Here is a 21,625-nt window from a genome sequence, read left to right as displayed (position 1 = left end):
TTTTGGATCAGCCGCCGGATCAGCCACTATGGGGCGGGTGTGGTTATCCTCCTGTCATTCATTCCACGAAATGGGTGAGACGCTCATTGGAAGACGGCGCATGGCAGGGTTCAAATGAAACATGCACCATGACCTAACTCCAGCCAGCTTCTGCGATGCCCAACACAAGGTGCAATTCCTGGCCCGCAATTGCGACAACCATCTCTTGTTCCCGACTTCCATTACCCACCCGTGCCACCCTCAAAAGGCTTGTTGCAAAAGGATAAATGTATATTGCAGCGACAATTTAATACCATTTTATATACCGTGACAAGGCTTAAATCCCCCTTTTCCAATTTCCCCACCCAAGTCCACACTACCTAATCTACTTACTTCCAAACTTGAACTTACCAACGGACCCAACGACAAAACCACCCACCATCACCACCATGGCCCCCGCCCCGCACCACGTCCTCCTCCTCGGCGGCCACGGCAAGATCTCCCAGCTGCTCACCCCACTGCTGCTGCGCCGCGGCTGGGACGTTACTAGTGTCATACGCGCCCCGGAACAAGTCGCCACTATCGAGGGGCTGGCGAACGCTAGCCGTGGAGATGGGGACGCTGTCGAGGGGAAGTTGAATGTGCTGGTGCGGAGTTTGGAGGAGGTGGAGAGTGAGGGGGAGGCGAAGGATGTGGTGCAGGAGGTGGGGGCGGATTTCGTGGTTTGGAGTGCTGGTGAGTGCTTTTTTTAAGGTCTTTTTCTTTTTTTCCCCTTGCTCGGGCTTGTTTACTGGGTGACTACTGGGGACTTTTGCTGATGATAGTGTTTCTTCTACCCAGGTGCTGGTGGAAAAGGCGGACCTGACCGGGTAAGCTGCCTCTCAAGATGATGTCACTTTTTACCCGTCCATACAGATCATAATTACCCCCCAAGTGAAGTCAAAACTAAGTTCTGACCCCAGACCAACGCCATCGATCGCGACGCCGCAACTCACTTCATCCATGCCTCCACCGCCACGCCGAAGGTGACGCGGTTCCTGATGGTGTCGTATCTCGCCTCGCGGCGCGCGCGGCCGGCCTGGTGGTCCGACGACGCCTGGGCCGCGGCGGAGCACGTCAACCAGCTCATGCCGCATTACTACCGCGCCAAGCTCGCCGCCGACGAGGCCTTGTACCTGGCTGCTAAGAACCGTCCCGGGTTTGCTGCTATCAACCTCCGCCCCGGCACCCTCACCCTCGACCCTGCCGGCCCTGTGGAGCTAGGCAAGACGGTGCAATCCAGGGGCAATGTGAGCCGTGAGACCGTCGCTCGTGTGGCAGATTTGTTGTTGGCGAGTGAAGGAGTAGGGAATACGTGGCTGGATTTGGTAGGTGGGGAAGAGGATACGGAGAAGGCGGTGGAGAGGGTGGTGAGGGAGGGTGTGAATGCCGCGGAGGGGGAGGAGATCTTTTAGGTTGGGAAATGCAAGGCGCAAGGTGAGTTACATGGTCTTAGTCTAGTGTGTCGGCAACCGCTTGCGAATCGATGAAGGCCCTGGTTGTGAAAACGGGGGGGGTGAAAACCAGGGTATGTAATTACCTATATTCGCAGGTTGTATTTTCAAGCGAAGCAACATGTCTCATTATTCATCTTCAAAATTAAATACTGTCTCGTATCTATCACGTGCTATCGTGTATACACCCCGATTCCCCGCGTCCACCAGCCACCATCCACCTGACCGTAACGGACACGAAGGCGCAGATAAGAGTATAGGCACTATACGGATAAAGGTCTAAGGTTCCATATTACATGCCTGTAGGTAGTTGTGGTCTTTTGCGCACGGACTTGAAAAGAGGACCGGAAAATCACTGAGCATTTGTCCTAGCCTCGCTGTGGCCAAAAAAAGCGGAACACTAAAACAGATAACTACCTTAAGTCCATTACATTGGCATTCGATCAAACCTTAATAGATTTTGATTGATTGACTCTTTTTTTTGTCGTCCCGGACTTTTTCGAATTATGCTTTTGTGTCTTCTTTCATTTTTTTATTTATTATTTTTAGCCTTTTTTCACTTTTGTAGAAAAGTAAGTTATCCAGGGTCTTCTTGGTCGTCTTGGTCCGCCGCTTTTTTTTGGCCACAGCGAGCTAGCCAAACGGCGAATTAACGGGTTCTATTTTATGACGTCACCAATCCCCAGCGACGGCCGTTACACGCCATGCCTTGGCAGGCACTCCTCTGCAACCCCGGATTTCTCTACTTTTAAAAACATTATCTTATTCCCCCGTGACGGACCCATTCCGGATGCGATTGACAACGACATACCCGTTAAGTCAACTCTGTGAGTCGAGTCGTGTTCACGGTCATTACCATGGCCGAATTACCACCAAGCGCCGGTTCGAGGGCCACAACGCACAGCCCAGCGGCCAACGATCGAAGGCAAGACCATGAACCAACCCAAAACATCCAACAGGACGTTGGGTATTTCGGGGCTGGGGATGCAGCGGATGCGAACGCTGGGACGACGACGGGCGCATTCTCGAGTACGGCTTCTGGCGTGCCCCCTGCTCAAACGACCGAACCGACACCAACCATTCCGACGATCAATGTTCCCGCAACTGGCGCAGAAGGTTCAGCAGCCCCGGCAGCACCAACACAAGTCTCCCGAGACCCACGCACCCTCTTCTTGAATCAACAACCATCAGCGATCCGTCTTCGTAGACTCAGAGGGCCGACCCTCTCTTCCTCCAGGATCGCGCCGGTTGTGCAGGCTGGGCCAGCATCGCTTGAGACAAGCGGTCGCAGACGATCCAGTTCCGAGCCTCAGAGGCCTACAATTCCCCCGGCGGCGGAAACATGGAGTACACTGCCGCCCGTCGCGGAGACCGCTTCCTACCCGTATCGCTCCGATCAAGCGCATCTTGTACCAGCCCCTGGGACCGATCCAGAATCAGAAGCAGCACCTACAACGCCTGGACCCGCACCAGCGCCCATCGCAGAGGCCGACGTGCCACAACAACGCCAAAGGCGCCGCCATTTCCCAGGCCGCCGTCGCTTGACCGTTCAGGGAAACCCTCACGGACAGGTTCTGGACAAGGATTGCTACGACTCGAGAATTGTCGACTTTTTGGACGTGGTTGGTAAGATGCCCTCCTTTTTGTTGGCCCCTTTGTGCATCCGTAGGGGATTTTACATCGATTCGACGGGCATCACTAACCAGCCCCTATTACAGACCCCGAAGTGGCCGCTCTATCGTCCATTACCAACATCCAGAACTCCCTGTTTGTGCCCTCTTTAGGCCGTTGGGTCAACCGTCGCCCAACCTACGATCTTTCACAATTTCCCCAGATCCCCGGAGCTTTCCCGCCTTCCAAGGAGGATGTAACAACCGCCGCAGAAACAGTTGAGAAAGATCATCCGCCCACACCACCTCGTTCCCCCAGTCTATCCTCCGTCCTCAGCGAACCGCAATATGCAATACTACCCAACGACGCCTCGCTAGAGGGTTGGCCTGAAGAGGACATCAAAGCTCTGAACGATTACGTCCGCCACATGCTACACTCTCGACGCTCCAAGATTAAGCAGCGATTTAAGGCCTTTGGCAAATATGCCAAACGACCCCTGGGCTTTCTCGTCACCCTCTACGCCACCCTGATCACCCTCTTCGGTCTAGCATGGGTGCTGTTTCTGATCGGCTGGATCTACGTCGGAGACCGGCAGTTGTACGCTATCGATGTCATCGACTACGTCCTGGTTGCTCTATTCGGCGTCGTTGGCGACGGGCTCGCTCCTTTCCGGGCTATTGACACTTACCACATGCTCTTTATAGCCCATTATCGTACGAGTTTCCCAACCTTCAAGTTCCATCCAAGTTAAAAACGATTCACGATGCTAACAATTCCTCAGATCGAAAAACATGGAAGCTGCGCAAACAGCTACTACTCCCCGACTTGCAGGATCACAACGACCTACCGACAGGCGACCATGATGGCCAGGATGGGCAGCAAGAGCAGGGTGAAAGCCACCGGGGTGGGACTAGACAGGACTCTCCAGAGCAAGACCTTGAGGCGCAAAACCGGCCAGCATCAACGAAACAGAACGAGTACTTCCCCGTTCTCTCCGACAAAGCGGAGGCCCGCTTAATTCACCATCAAACCAAGCTTGCCAAGTCACACACTTTCTACAAGCCTCACGAGACCGAGACACACCACGCATTCCCCCTACGTCTTCTCATTGCCGTGGTGCTCCTACTCGACCTCCACAGCTGTCTACAGATCTCACTCGGCATTTGTACTTGGGCCGTGTCCGCCCACCGTCTCCCAGCCGCCGTGACGACCACCATCCTATGTTGCTCCATCACCACCAACGTCACTGCCGGAGTTCTCATCTCCATCGGGGATCGGAGAACTCGTAAACAAGACGTGCTCGAGCGACTACTCAAACAAGATCTGACAGGCGAAGTGATGAAGAAGATGAAGAAGAAGAAGGAAAAAGAGGCAGAGAAGGAACATGCAAAGAAAGAGGGCGAAGATGGCGTTCTTTGGTCCAATGACACGTCGTTCACATCCAATCTGTCCACTCTACCGGCCCGGATCGACAAGTATCGCAAGAGCGGCGAAAGGAGCCGGAGCCGAGATGGGGTTATATCTGCGCCCCCTTCCCAAAGCAACGCGCCTCGAGCCCAAGATGACGACGGGCACTTAAAGGTCCCAGGAGCCTTGCCACACGAAGAGGAAACGTCTCGGAAGCAATTTTGACCGTACCATTTTGAATGACGAAATATTAATGGAATTTAATGGGATATGAATGACGACGCGGACTGGTTCAAAAATATAGAGGCCACGTTGGTTCAGGTAATAATAATTTGAGTAGCAACACAGATACCCTAGCGCAGAATTACTAGACTTGACTTTACAGGATGTCAGAAACTTCAAAAAACACTTGCTTGAACAACGTTATCTTCTTTGCTTGAACGAACTTCAAAAATCTTCTCGATCACATGCCCCGCCAAGGCCGGGCCAGGGTTCGGTCCTCGGTCTCGAGATGGACTAACCATGCATGGATTAGTGTCCTTCAAGGGTTGAAAGTGCCCCAGGGTCCTCAACCCGCACACCCTTTATCGAATGATCACTCTCTTCATCTCTTGAACGCGACATCAAGTGGGAGGGAGAGTGATCATCGACTCACGACACCATCAACGCAATGCCTCCAACTCAGCGTCTCTTACTCGCCAACTCGGCCGCTCTGGCCACTTCCATCGGCGCCGCCGCAGTCTACCTGGCCTTCGTTCAGTCCCCGCCAACGCTGGAACGCATGGTAGCAAAAACCGCATCGACAACCTTGCTCTCGGCCACAACTGTCATCCGGAATGGGCCTTCTCTCCTGGCGTTGGCGTTGGCTTTCGGGTCCCTCGGCGATGCCTTCCTCGCATGGGACGATGACAACAACGAAGATGACACGAAATTTCTATTCGGACTCGCCAGTTTCCTAGTGGCTCACCTTTTCTACATCGCGGTGTTCTGGCGGAGCACGGGGAGCAACGGCAAGCGCAAATCGCTGTTCTCGGGCTGGCGCGCCGTCCCCGCGGGCGTTTTAGTGTTGTTCGTCCCCATCATGCTCGCCTCGCTCGTGCCGCAACTCGATAGCAACCTGCGAGTCCCCGTCATCGGCTACTCGGCGGTCATCTTCGTCATGGCGCAAAGCGCACTCACCTTAGAACACCACCAAGTCATTGCTGGGAGCCTCCTCTTTGCCGCTTCGGACAGCATTCTGGCGGCAGACCGATTCTTGGTTCCCACGCATTCACCGTACAGGGTGTGGATGCAGTACGCCGTTTGGGTTCTGTACTATGCTGGTCAACTGCTGATTGCGTTGGGCCTTACACCTTTGTAAAAGGTATATCGCGCTGGGGACGCAAGTAAACTCCTCTTTTTGGGCTGAGTCTCTGGGGTGGAGTAGAGAGAGAAAAAATGGCGGGAGGGGCGCTGGTGGTTCCGATCATCTTTAGAAACTGATTCGACTGCTTACAAAAAAGGCTCCGGGGGAGTAAATCAGTGATTCGGAGTTGAGTTTTGAGTGTGTTAGATTGGTGATGTTGATGCTGATCACTTGGCTAAGTTATCAGATCATCAGATAACTTCTGCTGCATTATTAGCGCCTTCCAGCAGCTGAGACTTTCTTTAGTTTCTTTGGTTTGTGCCTTGCAAGTGGAAGGAATGCGCAACCGCCGGGCAGGGCAAGGACAGGCTCCAACATCAAACACGGCGATCAATTTGTGCTGCGATCAGTCAGCGGCGAGATATTGACTGGTTCGGCTGTTCCCGCAGGCCGCAGCCCAGTCACTTCGTCAGCTGAGACCGTTTTGGGAACTCTGGCTGAAAATGATTAGGTATTCGCATTTCTTAGGCTTCTTCTTAAGAGCGAGGGAGAAATCCCATCCCTCTCTCTTACTTAGTCCTTTCTTCAAAGGTCCAAAATATTGACCATGGCACCCAAATGCGTTCAAAAAGCGATCTTGCTCGCCAAATTAGTCGCCTACGGCTTCCGTGTGTTGTTCTCGGGGGCCAACCGCGCGTTATGGGCTAAGTCCTTCGCGCTAACTGCACCAGCAACTATCCAGCCCATCGATGCCTCCGAAGTCAAAAACGTCGTCGTCGTTGGCGCGGCGTTCGCCGGTTACTTTGCCGCCCGCTCCCTCGCCGCAACGCTCCCTCGAGACGGCCGGTACCGCCTCATCATCATCGAGCCCAATAGCCACTTCAACTTCACCTGGGTACTCCCGCGCTTCTGTGTTGTCGAGGGCCACGAACATAAAGCATTCATCCCTTACACCCCCGACTTTTTTGCCCAGGCACCCCCGGGCATGGTACAATGGGTCAGGGACCGGGTCGTGTCTGTCGGAAAACATAGCGTCGTCCTCCGTGACGGCGATGAAATTGCCTATGAATACCTCCTCATCGCAACCGGGTCCACCGTAGCCAACGGGCTACCGTCTCGAGTTGGTAGCGAGAGTCGGGAAAATGGAATTGCTATTCTCCAAGCGACACAGGCTCGCATCAAAGCCGCGAGTCGGGTGGTCATCGCGGGAGGAGGTGCAGCCGGTGTCGAGTTGGCTACGGACGCCAAGGAACGGTACCCAGAGAAGTCGATCACGCTGGTACATTCGCGACAGTCCGTCATGCATCGTTTCGGTCCAGAACTACAGAAAGGCGCCATGGACGCCTTGCGGCAGCTCGGGGTTGACCTCATCCTCGGCGAGAAGGTGGACCCTGAAAGCGCGGATGGGAAGTTCATCACGCTTGCCTCCGGGCGCCAGGTCGAATGTGACTGTTTTGTGAGTGCTGACTTCGATGGACCCCTCCATCTTCCGTTGCTGACTCCAGTTACCCCCGTTAGTTCAACTGCACAGGCCAAAAGCCGGCATCCGGACTCATGGCCGATATTGCCCCTGGTGCAATCGCTCCGTCGGGCCATATTCGCGTGAAACCAACACTGCAGATTGATGATGACTCGCTCCCCAACGTCTTTGTCTGCGGTGATGTGGCCGACGTCCAGGCTGTCAATCCAAATTCACGCATTGCAGGCCGGCAGGCCGAAATTGCGGCAGACAACATCGTCCTGGCAGCACGGGGGAAACCATTCGCTTACACTTATAAACCGGAGTGGGGCGACGAAGTCATCAAACTCACTGTTGGGCTGGTGAGTTTTCGCGTCACTTGAGATTCACAGGAACTGGGCTGACACCGACTGCATAGAACCGTTCGATCACTGACATATGGGATGGCCAAGCTGAGCTGATGTTTACCCATCAAGAAGCTGATCCCGCACTTATGTGCGGTCGGGCCTGGCAGTCGCTTGGGGCCAAGCCGTTTGAGGATACTGGGGATTACCCACGTTGAAGCGCTTCGAGATCTTGGGGGAGGGGGCGCGTGTAGGAATACAGTGACGGTAAGAAGTTTCACAAGAATTAATAAGGAGTAAATTGTAATAAGAATCCTGTCCGTTGTCGCTCAGATACAAGTAGACTCCACGGGAGGTACCGAGGTAGAGAGCCAAAGGAAAGTAATTAGTTAATAATTAAGGCAAACCAAGATGAATATGAATGAGACGGAATCTACTGGACATCTACAGAGCCATGACGGACAGCTCTCCTTTATATCACGACAATGGATGATGAGAGGACGGAAACTTTGAGATGGGAGCTGATTGAGACGGCCATGTATGTCAACTCCCATGTCCGTTGATAACGGCAATTAATTGGTGAATAAAACGAAACCCAAAAGGAGAAATCCGTCCCCACTCTTCCTGCAAGTCAGCCCACAAGCAGCTTGCTTCATTGGGTTCGAATCAAGGTTGCCCCGTGCACCAATGACGCAGGAGGCGGCCCTCGTGAGCTTTTGAGCGCCACGAATCAAGCGAAATGCACGATAAGCTTTCACGCTTTCTCGCCCAAAGTTATAGTGTACGCGTCTGGATGAACGTTGAGTCAGTCGTAGTGTAAATGGAAGAGCATCATCCATCTCAGCCCTGGGTAGCGGGCCAAAGTCCTCAGGGGTTGATGTCGGGTGGATCTCACGCCCACGCGACAGTCCAGGAATCCCCTCTCGGGCCACCCCACTTCCCACCAAAATGAGCCCACCGAGCCCACCGACGGTCGCGAGCGCGTGGGATGTGGGCATGCGAGTTGGGGAAGCCGCAACCCAAAATTTTGCGACCCCTGCTTGCCAGGAATTTCCTATCAGTACGTAACGGGTTAGACGGCGGAGAGACACGCGCTTTGCCTCGGTGGGATCTCATTCCCGGGCCAAGGTCTCAGATTGGATCGCTCCTTGCCCCAATCTTTTCAAGATTTATGAATTTTCAAGCTCAACACCAAAACAACAGGAGAAACCTGTTTCGCACCGTTCGCCGAGGTTCCCGTCTTCCGCCAGCCACGGCTATAATTACGGCGTCTTGGGTTCTCTTTCTCCCTTTCAAGGGCCCTCCCCACTTCTCAAAATTTTAAACAGGATCGATTTCTTACCCACCTCCACCGGAATCCGCCATGAGCGTCCACGAGCCGACCGCGTCGAGCAGCGGGGTCGAAGCGCGGGGGCCGGGTCACGAGTCGTCGGACGATGGCGATGCCATACTTGAAGCCTTGGGCTACAAGTCCGAGCTTGTGCGCACCCGGTCGACATGGCATGTCGCCTTCATGTCCTTCGTGCTGGCCTCGATCCCCTACGGCCTGGCTACGACGCTCTACTACCCACTTCAGGGCGGCGGGCCCGTCGTCGTAATTTGGGGATGGCTGCTTGTCAGTCTCATCATCCTCTGCGTTGCTTCCTCGCTAGGCGAGATCACCTCGGTGTACCCGACGGCCGGCGGCGTCTATTACCAGACGTTCATGCTTGCCCCGGCCAACTTCCGCCGCGTGGCCGCCTACATCTGCGGCTGGGCGTACGTCGTAGGCAATATCACCATCACCCTCGCCGTGCAGTTTGGCAGCACCCTTTTCTTCGTGGCTTGCGTCAACGTCTTCGAGAGCGAGCCCGGCGTGGGTGTCTGGGCCGGTGAAACATACCAAGTGTTTCTGACCTTTTTGGCTATCACGGTGCTGTGCAATATCATCTCCATCTTTGGCAACCGCTGGCTACACCATTTGGATGTAAGTTATTTGACGGGCAACGCTTGTAACTATTGTATGAAAACTATGTCCTGACACATAGGCGTGACGACTTAGACCTTTGCCATCTTTTGGACCTTTGCTGGCCTCCTCGCGATTCTAATCACCGTTCTCGCTGTTGCCAAGGAAGGCCGCCGCAGTGCTTCGTTTGCCTTTGGCGACTTTGAGGTCACCTCCGGGTGGCCTGCCGGCTGGTCCTTCTGCGTCGGCCTCCTTCACGCCGCCTATGCAACCTCATCGACGGGTATGGTGATTTCCATGTGCGAAGAAGTCCAGCGACCGGCCACCCAAGTGCCCAAGGCCATGGTCATCACGATCATCATCAACACCATCGGCGGCCTGCTGTTCCTGGTGCCTCTGATGTTTGTCCTGCCCGATCTCGCCATGCTTGTCGCCCTACCGTCTGGCCAGCCCGTGCCCACCATCATCAAGTCTGCCGTTGGCTCCTCAGGCGCAGCCATCGCTCTTCTCCTCCCGCTCATGGTCCTGGCCATCCTTTGCGGCGTCGCATGCACCACCGCTGCTTCGCGCTGCACCTGGGCTTTTGCTCGCGATGGTGCTATCCCTGGTGCCAAGTGGTGGAAGCAGGTCCATCCCAAGCTCGACCTGCCCCTGAACGCCATGATGCTCTCCATGGCCATCCAGATCGTCCTGGGCCTCATCTACTTCGGATCCTACACCGCCTTCAACGCATTTTCGGGTGTTGGAGTCATCTCGCTCACCGTCTCTTATGCCTCGCCCATTGCTGTGTCTATGCTGGAGGGACGTGCTCACGTCAAGGAGGCCAAATTTTCTCTCGGTAAATTTGGCTGGTTGTGTAACGGTGTTGCTATCGGTACGTACCTACTCCGAACCCTAGGGAGAAAAAGAAGGAAAATAAAAGGAGAAAATGAAAGTGAGAAAGAAGGAAAGCAAAGTCCCGTACTAACTGCTTCCTAGCGTGGTCGATTCTCGCCGTCCCCCTTTTCTGCATGCCCGCGTACCTCCCCGTCACGCGTGGCAGCGTCAACTATGCCCCCGTTGTGTTTGTCGGTTTCGTCCTGATTGCCTTTGCGTGGTACGCGGCCTGGGGCCGCAAGAACTACCAAGGCCCCCCGACAGAGAGCGTTGGAGAGGACCCGGCTGCGGAAGATCACGCCGCCGGTGGGCTCAAGAAGGACTAATTTGTTAACATCTCGGTGTCTTGGTCGTGCCATGTCTAATTAGCACTGCATGGCGGTTCAAAGGTCTACGATTGTTCTCAGAGTGGCATGGGCGCGGGCATGGTGTTTCGGGCGTCGCATAGCGGACCGTCGTTGGAGAAGATACCCCTTTTTGGTAGTGATATTCAGGCATGCAAATAATAAGGTATTGCTTTCAAAAGCCTGAGGTTTATTGTAACAGCATATGTGACAGAGGAAGCCTAAACAAACCAAGCCAGTTAAGAATGCCTACGGGCGGTCTGGAGGTCCAGGGCGTCGCGGACGACGCGGCGGAAGTCCGTTTTCGTTCAGAGCGAGATTAAAGGGAGTTGCGACACGGGCAACGAAACAAGCCACTAAGCAACTGCGTAATTAGTCGGGGAAATGGCGTCAAGTAGGTACGTGACACCAACTGTACATGCGGCCCCTCTCGAAATATCAACTGGCTTTCGATACGGCTTTGTTGCCCCTAAATTAACACTTCTGTATGGAATTCTATGACGCTAAACACCAATCCTCCTCAAGTGCTTCTTGGATGCGTGATCCCAGCGCTCCGTCTCGGCCATTTCCGCGAGGACGGAACCTCAGCGCCAATGCTCCGAGAAGTGCATTACTTTTTCGGGAATATCACGTCAAAGACCCGGCTCCCAACGGCTGTGTAGTTGGCAACGTAGGCGTCTCCCCACGGCTGCATGAAAGTATCTATTGTCAAGTATGTCAGCATCTCATAGTCCGATTCCAAAACACCACAGAGTATCTTACCGTACGTGCTCGCAGGCTTGGTCTGGCAAAGCCAAATAAACGTCTCGTTGACGCCATTCACAAAATCCGTTCTTGGGAATGCCTTGGTCACGGCAGCGAATTCCTCATCCGTCACGCCGTACTCCGCGGTCTCAAAGTCCATATGGATCGCCTTCTGCGCAAGCTGGACCTCAACCTCCTTGTATGCAGCAATGCTCGCATCCGTGTGCAGGGCGATGGAGTCCCAGACCAACTGCACTCGGCGTTCCTCCCACGTCCGGCCATCCCGGTGCGAGCGGATGAAATCCCGCGCGGCGATCGCCCCATCAACTTCGAACCGGCGATCCGGGCTGATCATGGGCGAGTTTTCCGCTTGGTCCCAGCCGAGATCGTGTAATAGTGAAGCGACGGCATGTACTTCCATATCAACCGTGGCCTGTAAGGTGTCATTGTGCTTCACGACGAGCGCGCCGAGCAGCCACGACCGCATGACATGTTGGTAGGTGAAGTCCTGGCTGTACTTTTTGGCGTATGCCTCGGCTGCGCGCACGATAGGCGTGTCCACGACGGAGACCCCGGCGATGCTGCGCGTGGGATAGTGGGCTCTGGGGCCGCTAGCGATGTTGTCGGAGAGCGGGATGGCTTCGGCGAGGGGAAACAGAAGCAAGACATTGACAACGGCGGCCAGAGGCCGAGATAGAATCTGGACGTTGACCATGTTGACGGTGCAGTTCTAAAGGGAGGACAGCGCAGTGGGGGCTGATGAGAAACCGACTGAAGAACTAAGAAGCACGAACTGACTTGGGAAGATCAGGTAGCATCAAGTGGCAAAAAGCTGATAGGATTATATAGATATTTACACGTCGTTTCTTTTTCACTCCACACTCGCGTTTCTCTATATTCTCACACTATCTCCGCAGGTGTCCGGATGCTCCATGCTGGTAGAGTTTCAGCCCGAGTGGGTTCGGAAGTTATCCAACCGCCAAGCTCACGAAGTAACCACCGAACTAACTCAACAAACACAACGGGTCCTTTTAGAAGGGCCCAGAGCTCATCACATTTCACGCGGAGTAACGCCAAACTGACTCAACTGCAATAATTTGCTCTTCCATGCAGAAACATCAAGTTCCGGGTGAGGGAAATACCTCCACGCCCATCCACACCGGCAGCAGCCCCATGCCCGATCACTAAACATTTTCATCCGGGGGTGGTTTTCCGCCAATACCAACTTAAATCGAAATAATTAGGTCTAGGTTGGATTCCATTCATTACCCTTGGTGTCATTCTCTTCCATTGCACCACGGCCATACTAAGGGATCGACCGCATCCAACACAACATCGGCTTGAAAGCTCATGCCCCATAATTAATACACCATTATAATTAGAACCTCCGCACGGTGTCGGATCACATCCCAGTACTTCATCCACGCTGAGTCATGCTAGTAAGGTTTCGTTCTCGGTTCTCAAGGCTTGTAAACCCTACGAGGCCCAATTCTGAAGCCCAATTTCAGGGGCACAGGGAATCATCAACATCAAGGGCAATATCAAAGCATCCGTGACATGCGCAGGTTTCAAGAGACAGAACCTTGGGCATTATCCATGTATTGGCAAGGATATGGTATTCCTAAACGTTTTGTCACTGCACACATAAACTCCGCCAGCCCCTCTCGAAGTCCAAGACATCCGCCCCCAAGTACAGACCAAAACGGCTTCCCTACCACAACTTGAATGGCGCCCTCAACCTCCCGGCAGCTCCAGTGGCAATCGAGCTCGTGGCAGTAGACGGCGAAGACCCGACACTGCTCGGCCCAACAGTAGAGGTGGTCTCAACCGTACTAGGCCCATCGGTGGGCGGAGATGCAGAGGCTGACGTGGACGTGGATGGGGTACCGCTAGGCTCCGCGGCCGATGTGCTCGGCACGCTGCTCGGCCCGACAGTCGAGGTGCTGTCAGTACCGCTGGGTTCAACAGTGGAAGTGCTCGGAACATCTGTGGCGCAACCGCCCATGGTCACGATGGAGTAGCTCCTCTCGCACCAAAGACCCTGGCACCCATCAGAGCATGGAAAATCAAGATATACCGTCGGGACCGGTTCCGAGCAGACGCAAGACTTGGTGATGGTGGAGACTTCCAGGCAAGCTGGGACCACGCAGGTCGAGCAGCGCTCCCTTGTCGAGGTCACAGTAGCACATGCGGGTGCGGTCGGCAGGCTGACGCTAGGCGAAGTGATGGTGCTGCAGGAATCATCGTCGTCGCCATCGTCGCCAGGGGCGCTGGAGTGAGCAGCAGCAAACGAGGCCCTAGAGAATAGGTACAGCCTGTTAGTTGTGGAAGAGGTGCCGAGGTCATAAGATTGAGAAACGTACACAAAGGCCACAGCAACGGTAAAGGACTTCATAATCACTTCAGTCTTCCCGTTGAATGTTGATCAAAATACCGTTAACTTTGTAAGTTCACAACAGTACGGAGACTCAATATCAAACTTGAAAGACCATGACGTTCCGCTGCAGTATTTATGCGTTCCCCGGATCTTGGCATGGCTTATTTCCTGGCGGCCCAAGTTTGGCCCGCCTCGTCCGCCACTCCCGCCCCTCGTTTTCACGGGCGTGTGTTTGTCTCGGCAGGCGAAAATCCGCGGAACCTCATTCGCCTGGCCAAGTCAAGGACCTCGTATTCATCGAGATCACGTTGACAACGGATAACGCAGGGCCACAAAACCGGCAGCCAGATGCAATCAACGCCGGTCCCTTTGCCGGCATGTCACGCCAATCCAGGACAAACTCGTCATAGCAACGGCAGATACTTGGGCCGCTCCACAGCGACCTCCGGCTCCAACAGCGGAAGCCATGCTTGGGGCCGGCTAGGAACTGCGGTTTAGTAATAATTCGTAGTTCATCTAAAATACGGTAACGGACGTCCTTGCCGCATGGTTTCCAAAAGGACGGGGCCCTGCCTGTGTAATATTATCACGCCCGATATCTCGCCCAAGGGAACAAGTTGATTTGGGCAGGCGGGCGGGGCTAGGGAATCAACGGCTTTTCCATGTGATATCCAGGAGCCAGCGTCCTCGGGAATAATGTTGCCCAGGCATTAGTGACGCCACAGGGCTGGTATACGAGCAGCTAGGCAGGGAAAGGTCACAAAAAGTCCGGCGGGAGCTTCTGCTCCAACGACTGGGGGTATGTCCACATGACAAGGGCCGTGGCCAAGGAGTGCAGCGGGCGTCTCCAAGCTGGGATGGCGGACCTGTTTCGTGAGGTGGTATCGAGCCGGCCCAAAAGAAGGATATTTCCAATAAGGTTGAGAAGGCGGAAAAGGCTGCCAATCTTTTGTTAGGATACCTCACCATCTGTGTGGGCCCTTAGGGAGGGTCGAATCTTGAGGGATTTAGACTTACGTGTTCAGGGCAAACATTGCCAAAGTGGCCTTCGTGCTCTTCTCAACGTGAGCATCTGGGGACTTTGCAATCCCGGCGGCAATGGAGTAAATGGGGGGGATCCAGAGCCCCAGGATCAGGAACTCGAGCACCAACGTGAAGTGATACGTCCTCCATACGTTGCCACGGCAGATGATGAAGCCCAGGCAGATCCACAACAGCAAGAAGTTGGTCTATCAAATTCCACATAAGCGTCAGTCTTTGGGGTGGGCATTATAGTGGGCTCCAACTCACTACAGTCGGCGCAAACACCAAAATGTCGTCCCGGAAATACCTCCAAGCCAGAGCGGCCGCCACGATCCCCAGGCCCAGCTGGAGCCAGCCGAGTAGAAAAAAGACAAAGAGGGCGTCGTTGTACCGCTTGTAGCAGAAACGGTGCATCTGCTCGCACCCAAACGCGCCGCCTTCGACAATGGGAAAACCGCACCATCGACACACCCACACGGTGTCCATGTTGGCTAGGTTGATCCGCTTGCCCACGCGGATGCGGGGATCGCGGTCCTTGACGGCGCAGTCCAGACAACAGCTGGCCAGCGGGTACCCATGGTCGGCCACAGTCGGCTGCAGCAGGCGTGAACGGAAGGGGTCGTAGAGCAGACAGTTCTTGCAGTGGCCTAGGAGCTGCAGACGGAGCTGGACGGGGCCGAAGAGGCGCCGGATCTGTTGCGGCGAGGCGAGGGAGTGCAGCGCTTTGCACGTCTTGCGGAGGCGGACAATATCGGCAAAGTCGAGTCGGAGGATAATCAGCAGCAGGATCTCATGCGGCAGGGCCAGCAGATGGCGAGGGCGAGGCTCCGGGGCGGGCGGCAGGCCCATGCTCAGAGGGCCCTTTGATTTTGATCTCGTGAGAAGAGCACCGGCACCGACATCAGCGCTGGTTGAATCGGGCTTGAGGTGGACGACATCAACGGCCGTTGCATCGTGGTCTCGTCGTGCGAGGGAAGAAATGGAGTTTCGAACGGTCTCGGAGAATCCGCCGGGAGAAAGACCGATGAGCCCGTGGATGAAGTTGCTCCCTTGGGTCACAACCGGATCAGGCAACGATGGTGATGGTGGTTGTACTAGCGCTGGGAGTGGTATTTGGGGAGTTGATGCACCATCGGAACCGGTGGGCAGCGGTGGGGGCTCCACCTCGTCGGGAACCGGTGCCATGGTTAGTGATGATTAAATGTGTGGGGTGTGAGGCCCGGTGAAGTCAGAGCTCGTGAACGTGAGTGATGCTTGATTGTCGATGACTCATGAGAAATGAGAAAAACAAAACGCAAAAGCTCTCTGGGACGTCGCAGGGAAAGCAGTGAATCTCACGCGGCCGTACTCCTGCTCCCTACCCAAGTCTAGGTGAGATGCGCGAGATGGTTCTGTATACGCTAGGTGATGCGTCGTATTGTTGATGTTGCAGCCTGCTGAAGTGATGTGGACACGCCGAAGCGTTGGCGTGGGCAGCTAGCTGTCTGGGTTGTACAGACAGTACAGCGCCCGTCATGGACCAGTCCAAACGGGTGGCTGGGCTGAGCTCCTGCGCCAGTTTCGGTCGATGAGGAGCGGGGCCCGAGAATATGAGGCAGCATTGAGGTTAAAAGTTGGGGCCAGCAGTTGAAATAGTTTCGATGCCCGTTTTTTCCTGGCTCATATCTTCGATACAGTATTATGTACAGTACATGGAAGGATGACGTGAGGTCGATTTCGAGCGCTGGAAGCCAAATGCGACCCCTGCCCGAGCTCAGGTACCTCCTAACGGTCGGCAGGCCCCACCACGTGCCCCCCCCAAACAGCGTGTCACGCAGACCAAAAACCGCCCGCCTGTGGTGATAAACCCAACGAGCGGAAAGCTTTAGCGCCAAAATTCGACGTTGGCCGGACTTGATCAACAAGAAGCAGCAAACACTTTAACCAACTGGCATGTGGCACAGGTCACCAGGGCTAGGGAGTTCAAATCCCAACCGAAACAGCGGCACATTTTCGCAAAAAAGAGCAACTTAAAGAAAAAAAGAGGGAAAAAGGAGAAGGGGGAAAAAGAACAATAACCAACAAAAGTTTGTTTACATTGGTAGGTAATTACACACATACTCACCTCCCTAAGCCTTGATCCGAAACCCAGCAATTCTTGCTAAAATACAGCCAACTCAACACCCTTTCCCAACCCCGACGGCCAAAAACCTCCCCACGATTGGTATCATCTCTCGCTTTTGAGTTCAAAAATGCCATTAAGAAGGAAAAAGTGGATTCTCCTGCCATACACCGATGTACAAATACACACACACATATATATACCTAACCAACGACACACCCTTTACTCTCCATTCAGTTTATCACATCCATTCACTGCCCCGACGTACCACCTCAAAACCCTCATCATCCGTCTCCGACATGCGGAACAATGTGTTCGTAATGGCCGGAACAATCACCGAAGGCGAGTACACCTGCCCTTGTATTCCCCGCATGCCCTGGGGATCTTGCATGTCCTGCATGTCCTGCATGTCCCCTGTGATGGTCTGCAACGCGAGATCGTCCATCGACGGCCCGAAGTTGAAGTTGGCAAAGACATTGTGGGTGTCCAATGAGAGATCAGGCCGGAACTCGGCGGCCTGTTGGTTGGAAAAGGGGCTTGGGGCGTTGGAATGCCCCTGTTGGGCCAGATGGGCCAACTGCCCGAATTGGTCCGCCGCCATTCCACCCACGTTCTGCCCCAGGCTGTCGAACCCCAGGCCAACTTGCGTCAATGCCGGCGGGGCTGTAATGTGTTTCCCAATCTGGCCACCTCCTCCTTGGCTGGTTGCGCCCGGGCTCGGAGCGCCGCCGCCCAAAGACAAGCCCGTTCCCAGGGACCTAACGTCGCTGGCACCCGTCCCACCATAACCAAGAGACGGCGATGGCGACGGCGGAGCCAGGTGTGGTCGGACCTCTGGCGCTGCCATCAGCTCGGCATGCCCCCCCAGGACGCCGTTGCTATTAGGGGTAGCAATGGGCGAAGACAAGCTACTATCAGAGTGCCCCGAGCCTTGCCGTCCAGGGATGAGTCGTGCAGTGTCCTGGCGGACAGCGAGCTGCCGCGATGTTTGGACGCGCAACCGTCTGCGGTGGTTGGCAGCGCCCCCAGGTCTGATCCGACAAGCTTCGAAAACCGAGTCTAAGTGGTTCCTGAAGATGTTAAGCACTGTTCTGGCGTCGCTATACAATTCCAGCGCTTCCTGGATCCGCAACTCCAGCTGGAAGTCGACCTGACCGGTGTTTAAACGTGCGTAAACCTCATCAAGTTCGACCGGGGGCATAAAATCTATGTGAAGCACAGTCTCTGTTAGCATGGGTGCCATACGTTGCATCACAGGCGCATACACATACCAGGCTCAGGAATCTCGTGATCCTTTGGGAAAAGCAAGTTCCACAAACTCTCCCAGGAGTCAATCTTGCTACCCGCCTTGCGCCCGTTCAGGGCCTCTTCAAGTCCTGCCGTGATGCCGTCTTCTGGGTCTGCGCTCGACGGTACTGCCTGGGGGTCGCAGATAAGGTCCCGGCCAACAGAAATGTGGTCGTCTAAGGCCTTTTGCGAGCCCATGGCACACCTACACCGCTGACAGGTGAAAGGGAGCGTGGCCGATTGTTTGTGGAAATTCTTGACATGTCGTCTATCACGCGATTAGCTATGACTCTCCAGTTCATTGCATGCAACTCGCCCCAAACGAGTGCTACTGCACTTACTTGAGCTGGGGCATATCCGGGAAGGGCTGGACGGCGCAACTCTGGGACTCCCTGACATTGAACCGCACCGGGTTCCTCTTGCGAAAGGGGCAGCTAAACTGCAGGTCGGTAGCCTGGTGGCCCGCAGTTGAAATCTTCTGTCGCTTCCCAGCACCAGGACTACAATCACCGGCACCATCCCCGGACCCCGAGTCGTCGTGTCCAGCATTGGAGCGTTTCCGGCCAGAATTCCCGTTGCCCCGACCCCCGCCGCCCCCATTGCCTCCAGCCCATGCCCCTCCGCCCGACCATATTGGGATTGTCCTCTGACCGGCATCGCCTAGCGTTGACTCGCTGATCGCCGGGCCTGTCCTGCCACGGCCAGTATTTCCAACGATGCGAGAAAGCTCATCCAAGCAGTAGCTCACAGCATCGTAAGCATCCGAGGCTGACCCCACAGCAGCGAGGTCATGAAGTTCGACGCCGAACGCCCGGGACAGAAGGGCATCGCACACCGAGTGTACCAAATCATCGCCCGGGCCTGATGTTGGTTGCTGATGGCCATGGCCGGCCGACGACTCTGATATGCCGCTACTAATCGAGCTCAGTCGCTCACGAGGGGTCACTGTGCCCACCGAAGCTTCAAGGCCAACTAATCCCACCCCGTCCGGGGTGGTGCGTCCAGGTGTTGGTGCGTCATCTTCCTCATGTTCCACTTCTAAGTGTCGCGCCACAGGCCGGTCAAACCCAGTCACACCTCTGGTATCCTCTTCTTCATCCTCTTCGTCCACCTCTAGCAAAGATTCAGCAACCCGTAGTTCATCTCTCTGCGTGGTTTGAGCAGGCCCGCCCGGGCCGGGTGACACGGATTTACTGAGGCTTGACTTGCGTGGAATTATCTCCTCCAACCGACGGTGACGTGGGACGGAAGGTTCGGGCGATGCATTGGGGGGGCCCGGTGCACCCCCAGGTTTGTCGGTTTCGGAGGGCGAAGGCGGGGCCCGGATGGGTAGGCGCTTCTGAAATGCTGTTGGCCGAGGGAAAAAAGCGCCTCGCCGTGGGGAGGACGAAGCAGGTTCAAAATCGCTGTCGGCGGCTTCCAAGTCGCCAGCAAAGACGATATCTGGACTGTTTAAGTCCGTCAGGTCGGTAGCCGTGGACCCAGCGTAAGACCAGCCGGTGTTGGTTCGCTGGGGGTAAAACTGAGAGATACAGCTCTCGTCGGTGTCTCGCCTTTCGAGGTGAATATCGTCCAACAAGTCCTTGTCCACACGGTGGTCTGGCTCCGGCCCGTCCGCCCGGGCTTTGGCATTCATGAGGCCCGCCCGCAGTACCCCTAGTTCGTCCGACGCGGGGCCATCGGTCTGCTCAATTCGTTCCTGAGCTACCGAGCCCTCGATCGGCCGTGGCGAGGCCGGGACACCGGGATCAGGCGGGTCCATCTTAGCGCAGACGCGTAGCGGGCGACCGAGCGCCGGTGTAATTCGTGGCAAGGGCCAGGTTGCTCACAAGGAGCTAGAAAAGATATCCAGTCTATAGGCAGACCGGGAACCTAAAACGCCGGCTGAGATGTTGAACCAAGGATTTTTGCCCAAGTGTAGCGTAGGGTGCCAAAGAGGGCGACTTAAGCGGCGTGGGACCCACTGCAATGAGACGACAAGGCTGCGGGTGTTTCGTTCACAGCGAAGGGCCTGCCGGGCTCACGTAAAGGGATCTTCATCAACCTGGGCTAGACAGGACGGTATAGCACGATGACCCAAGAGGGCTTCGGTCGCTCAGGGGCGCCAGGATGTTGGTCAAAATATGAGACGACGAGAAGGTTCGGGTCTTCTGCTTTGTTGAGTGGTCAGCGGGGCAGGCTGCTTGCTGAAACACCCCAGGCTGCTGCTGGACCAGCTTGGTGGGGGGGAATCGACGCGCTTTTGTTCCAGCCGCCGGTCACAAACCCCCGGTGATTGGTTCCACGGGGACGACATGCATCTCAGCGGCGGTGTTCGGCCTTGCAGCCATGCTGGGTCGCGAGGCACGCGAGGTTGGTTCCAGAGCCGCGAGGACCAAGGATTAGAAGATCCGTCATTGGCTCAGACTAGCCCCGCGATTGGGGGCCGCCATCACAACCACAACGACGGCCCGCACCAAGGGTTCAACGGCGGAACTTGGAAGCCTGGAGAGGCAAAGAGGCAAGGAAGTCAGCCGCGGAACACCAGCTCCAAGCTCTTCGCCAGACCTGGGCCTCGGCGTATGGTTTAGAGTTCACAAATAGCCCATCGTTTCTAGGTCCGAGAGGCGCGTTCGTGAAACTCTCGAGCAGAAGCACCGAGAATCATGGCGAAAATCAACTCGGTTTGGAATTGGCGCAGCACCTGGGTTTTGTTTGCCTTGGTCGCTAAAAAAAGGCAGCGGGCGGGAGTGGGGAATGTTACGTGAACGGAGTGAGTTCCACAGCCCGAAAGTACCAGTTGCCAGGCAAGTGCGACGCTCACTCCCAAGCCTGTTCCTCCCTTGGCAACCCGAGACTCGAGACAGAGCAGCGTTGGATGGTTTTTTTGCAGCCAGCTGAAATGAGCCACATCTTGGCAGCCAAGCAGCACAGGCAGGTCGCCCGGGCCGCGGTGGCAAGGTGGCTCGAGCTCAACTTCAGTAAAGTGGGCCCACCGACACACCCAATGCGGCTGAGGCAAGAAACTCTTCCCATTCCACGGTGTCATTGCAAGAATGGCAACGTCGAGAGCAACACCACGTTGACATATACGCCGCCAAAACCCCTCGAACAGGCAGTCTCCTAGGATCACATTTACCTTTGCTTTCACATTTTCTTTCCACCACCATCCGATCATCTTTTGATCACGGAACCAGTCTTGTCACGAACCACCGTTCGCCGCTACCCCTCTTCCTCAGCCGGCTCACACCAAACCGACCCCTAGAGTCAAGGCGGCTGAGAGGGAAGAACAAGATCGGAGCCAGTATGAC

The 21,625-nt window shown here is 55.3% G+C and overlaps 9 protein-coding genes across 9 annotated transcripts; 5 read left to right on the top strand and 4 right to left on the bottom strand.

The window, feature by feature from the left end:
- Positions 1-428: 428 nt before the first annotated feature.
- C8A04DRAFT_32900 (uncharacterized protein) lies at positions 429-1,433 on the top strand (the record flags this gene model as incomplete). Its single annotated transcript, XM_062782253.1, has 3 exons — positions 429-714; positions 820-848; positions 942-1,433. 3 exons carry the CDS (start codon positions 429-431, stop codon positions 1,431-1,433), a joined length of 807 nt encoding a protein of 268 aa, XP_062632999.1.
- An 896-nt stretch (positions 1,434-2,329) lies between these two features.
- C8A04DRAFT_32899 (uncharacterized protein) lies at positions 2,330-4,715 on the top strand (the record flags this gene model as incomplete). Its single annotated transcript, XM_062782252.1, has 3 exons — positions 2,330-3,098; positions 3,191-3,796; positions 3,865-4,715. 3 exons carry the CDS (start codon positions 2,330-2,332, stop codon positions 4,713-4,715), a joined length of 2,226 nt encoding a protein of 741 aa, XP_062632998.1.
- A 445-nt stretch (positions 4,716-5,160) lies between these two features.
- C8A04DRAFT_40583 (YhhN-like protein) lies at positions 5,161-5,850 on the top strand (the record flags this gene model as incomplete). Its single annotated transcript, XM_062784995.1, has 1 exon — positions 5,161-5,850. The coding sequence occupies one exon, from the start codon at positions 5,161-5,163 to the stop codon at positions 5,848-5,850; it is 690 nt and encodes a 229-aa protein (XP_062632997.1).
- Positions 5,851-6,442: 592 nt separating this feature from the next.
- Positions 6,443-7,856, top strand: C8A04DRAFT_40582 (apoptosis-inducing factor 2; the record flags this gene model as incomplete). Its single annotated transcript, XM_062784994.1, has 3 exons — positions 6,443-7,291; positions 7,354-7,656; positions 7,713-7,856. 3 exons carry the CDS (start codon positions 6,443-6,445, stop codon positions 7,854-7,856), a joined length of 1,296 nt encoding a protein of 431 aa, XP_062632996.1.
- A 1,145-nt stretch (positions 7,857-9,001) lies between these two features.
- Positions 9,002-10,785, top strand: C8A04DRAFT_15697 (amino acid/polyamine transporter I; the record flags this gene model as incomplete). Its single annotated transcript, XM_062778587.1, has 3 exons — positions 9,002-9,604; positions 9,680-10,457; positions 10,562-10,785. The coding sequence occupies 3 exons, from the start codon at positions 9,002-9,004 to the stop codon at positions 10,783-10,785; spliced, it is 1,605 nt and encodes a 534-aa protein (XP_062632995.1).
- A 628-nt stretch (positions 10,786-11,413) lies between these two features.
- Positions 11,414-12,262, bottom strand: C8A04DRAFT_15700 (uncharacterized protein; the record flags this gene model as incomplete). Its single annotated transcript, XM_062778589.1, has 2 exons — positions 11,414-11,505; positions 11,566-12,262. The coding sequence occupies 2 exons, from the start codon at positions 12,260-12,262 to the stop codon at positions 11,414-11,416; spliced, it is 789 nt and encodes a 262-aa protein (XP_062632994.1).
- Positions 12,263-13,258: 996 nt separating this feature from the next.
- Positions 13,259-13,942, bottom strand: C8A04DRAFT_32894 (uncharacterized protein; the record flags this gene model as incomplete). Its single annotated transcript, XM_062782251.1, has 2 exons — positions 13,259-13,844; positions 13,911-13,942. The coding sequence occupies 2 exons, from the start codon at positions 13,940-13,942 to the stop codon at positions 13,259-13,261; spliced, it is 618 nt and encodes a 205-aa protein (XP_062632993.1).
- Positions 13,943-14,681: 739 nt separating this feature from the next.
- On the bottom strand, positions 14,682-16,132 carry C8A04DRAFT_15706 (uncharacterized protein; the record flags this gene model as incomplete). The annotated part of the gene is made up of 3 exons (XM_062778591.1): positions 14,682-14,862; positions 14,942-15,153; positions 15,215-16,132. The coding sequence occupies 3 exons, from the start codon at positions 16,130-16,132 to the stop codon at positions 14,682-14,684; spliced, it is 1,311 nt and encodes a 436-aa protein (XP_062632992.1).
- A 1,157-nt stretch (positions 16,133-17,289) lies between these two features.
- Positions 17,290-20,097, bottom strand: C8A04DRAFT_32892 (uncharacterized protein; the record flags this gene model as incomplete). Its single annotated transcript, XM_062782250.1, has 3 exons — positions 17,290-18,254; positions 18,320-18,603; positions 18,677-20,097. 3 exons carry the CDS (start codon positions 20,095-20,097, stop codon positions 17,290-17,292), a joined length of 2,670 nt encoding a protein of 889 aa, XP_062632991.1.
- Between the last annotated feature and the right edge of the window lie 1,528 nt (positions 20,098-21,625).

The sequence above is a fragment of the Dichotomopilus funicola genome (genome assembly GCF_033296635.1).
Source record: "Dichotomopilus funicola strain CBS 141.50 unplaced genomic scaffold C8A04scaffold_103, whole genome shotgun sequence".
Lineage (NCBI taxonomy): Eukaryota > Fungi > Ascomycota > Sordariomycetes > Sordariales > Chaetomiaceae > Dichotomopilus > Dichotomopilus funicola.
This window is presented reverse-complemented; position numbering and strand designations above follow the sequence as displayed.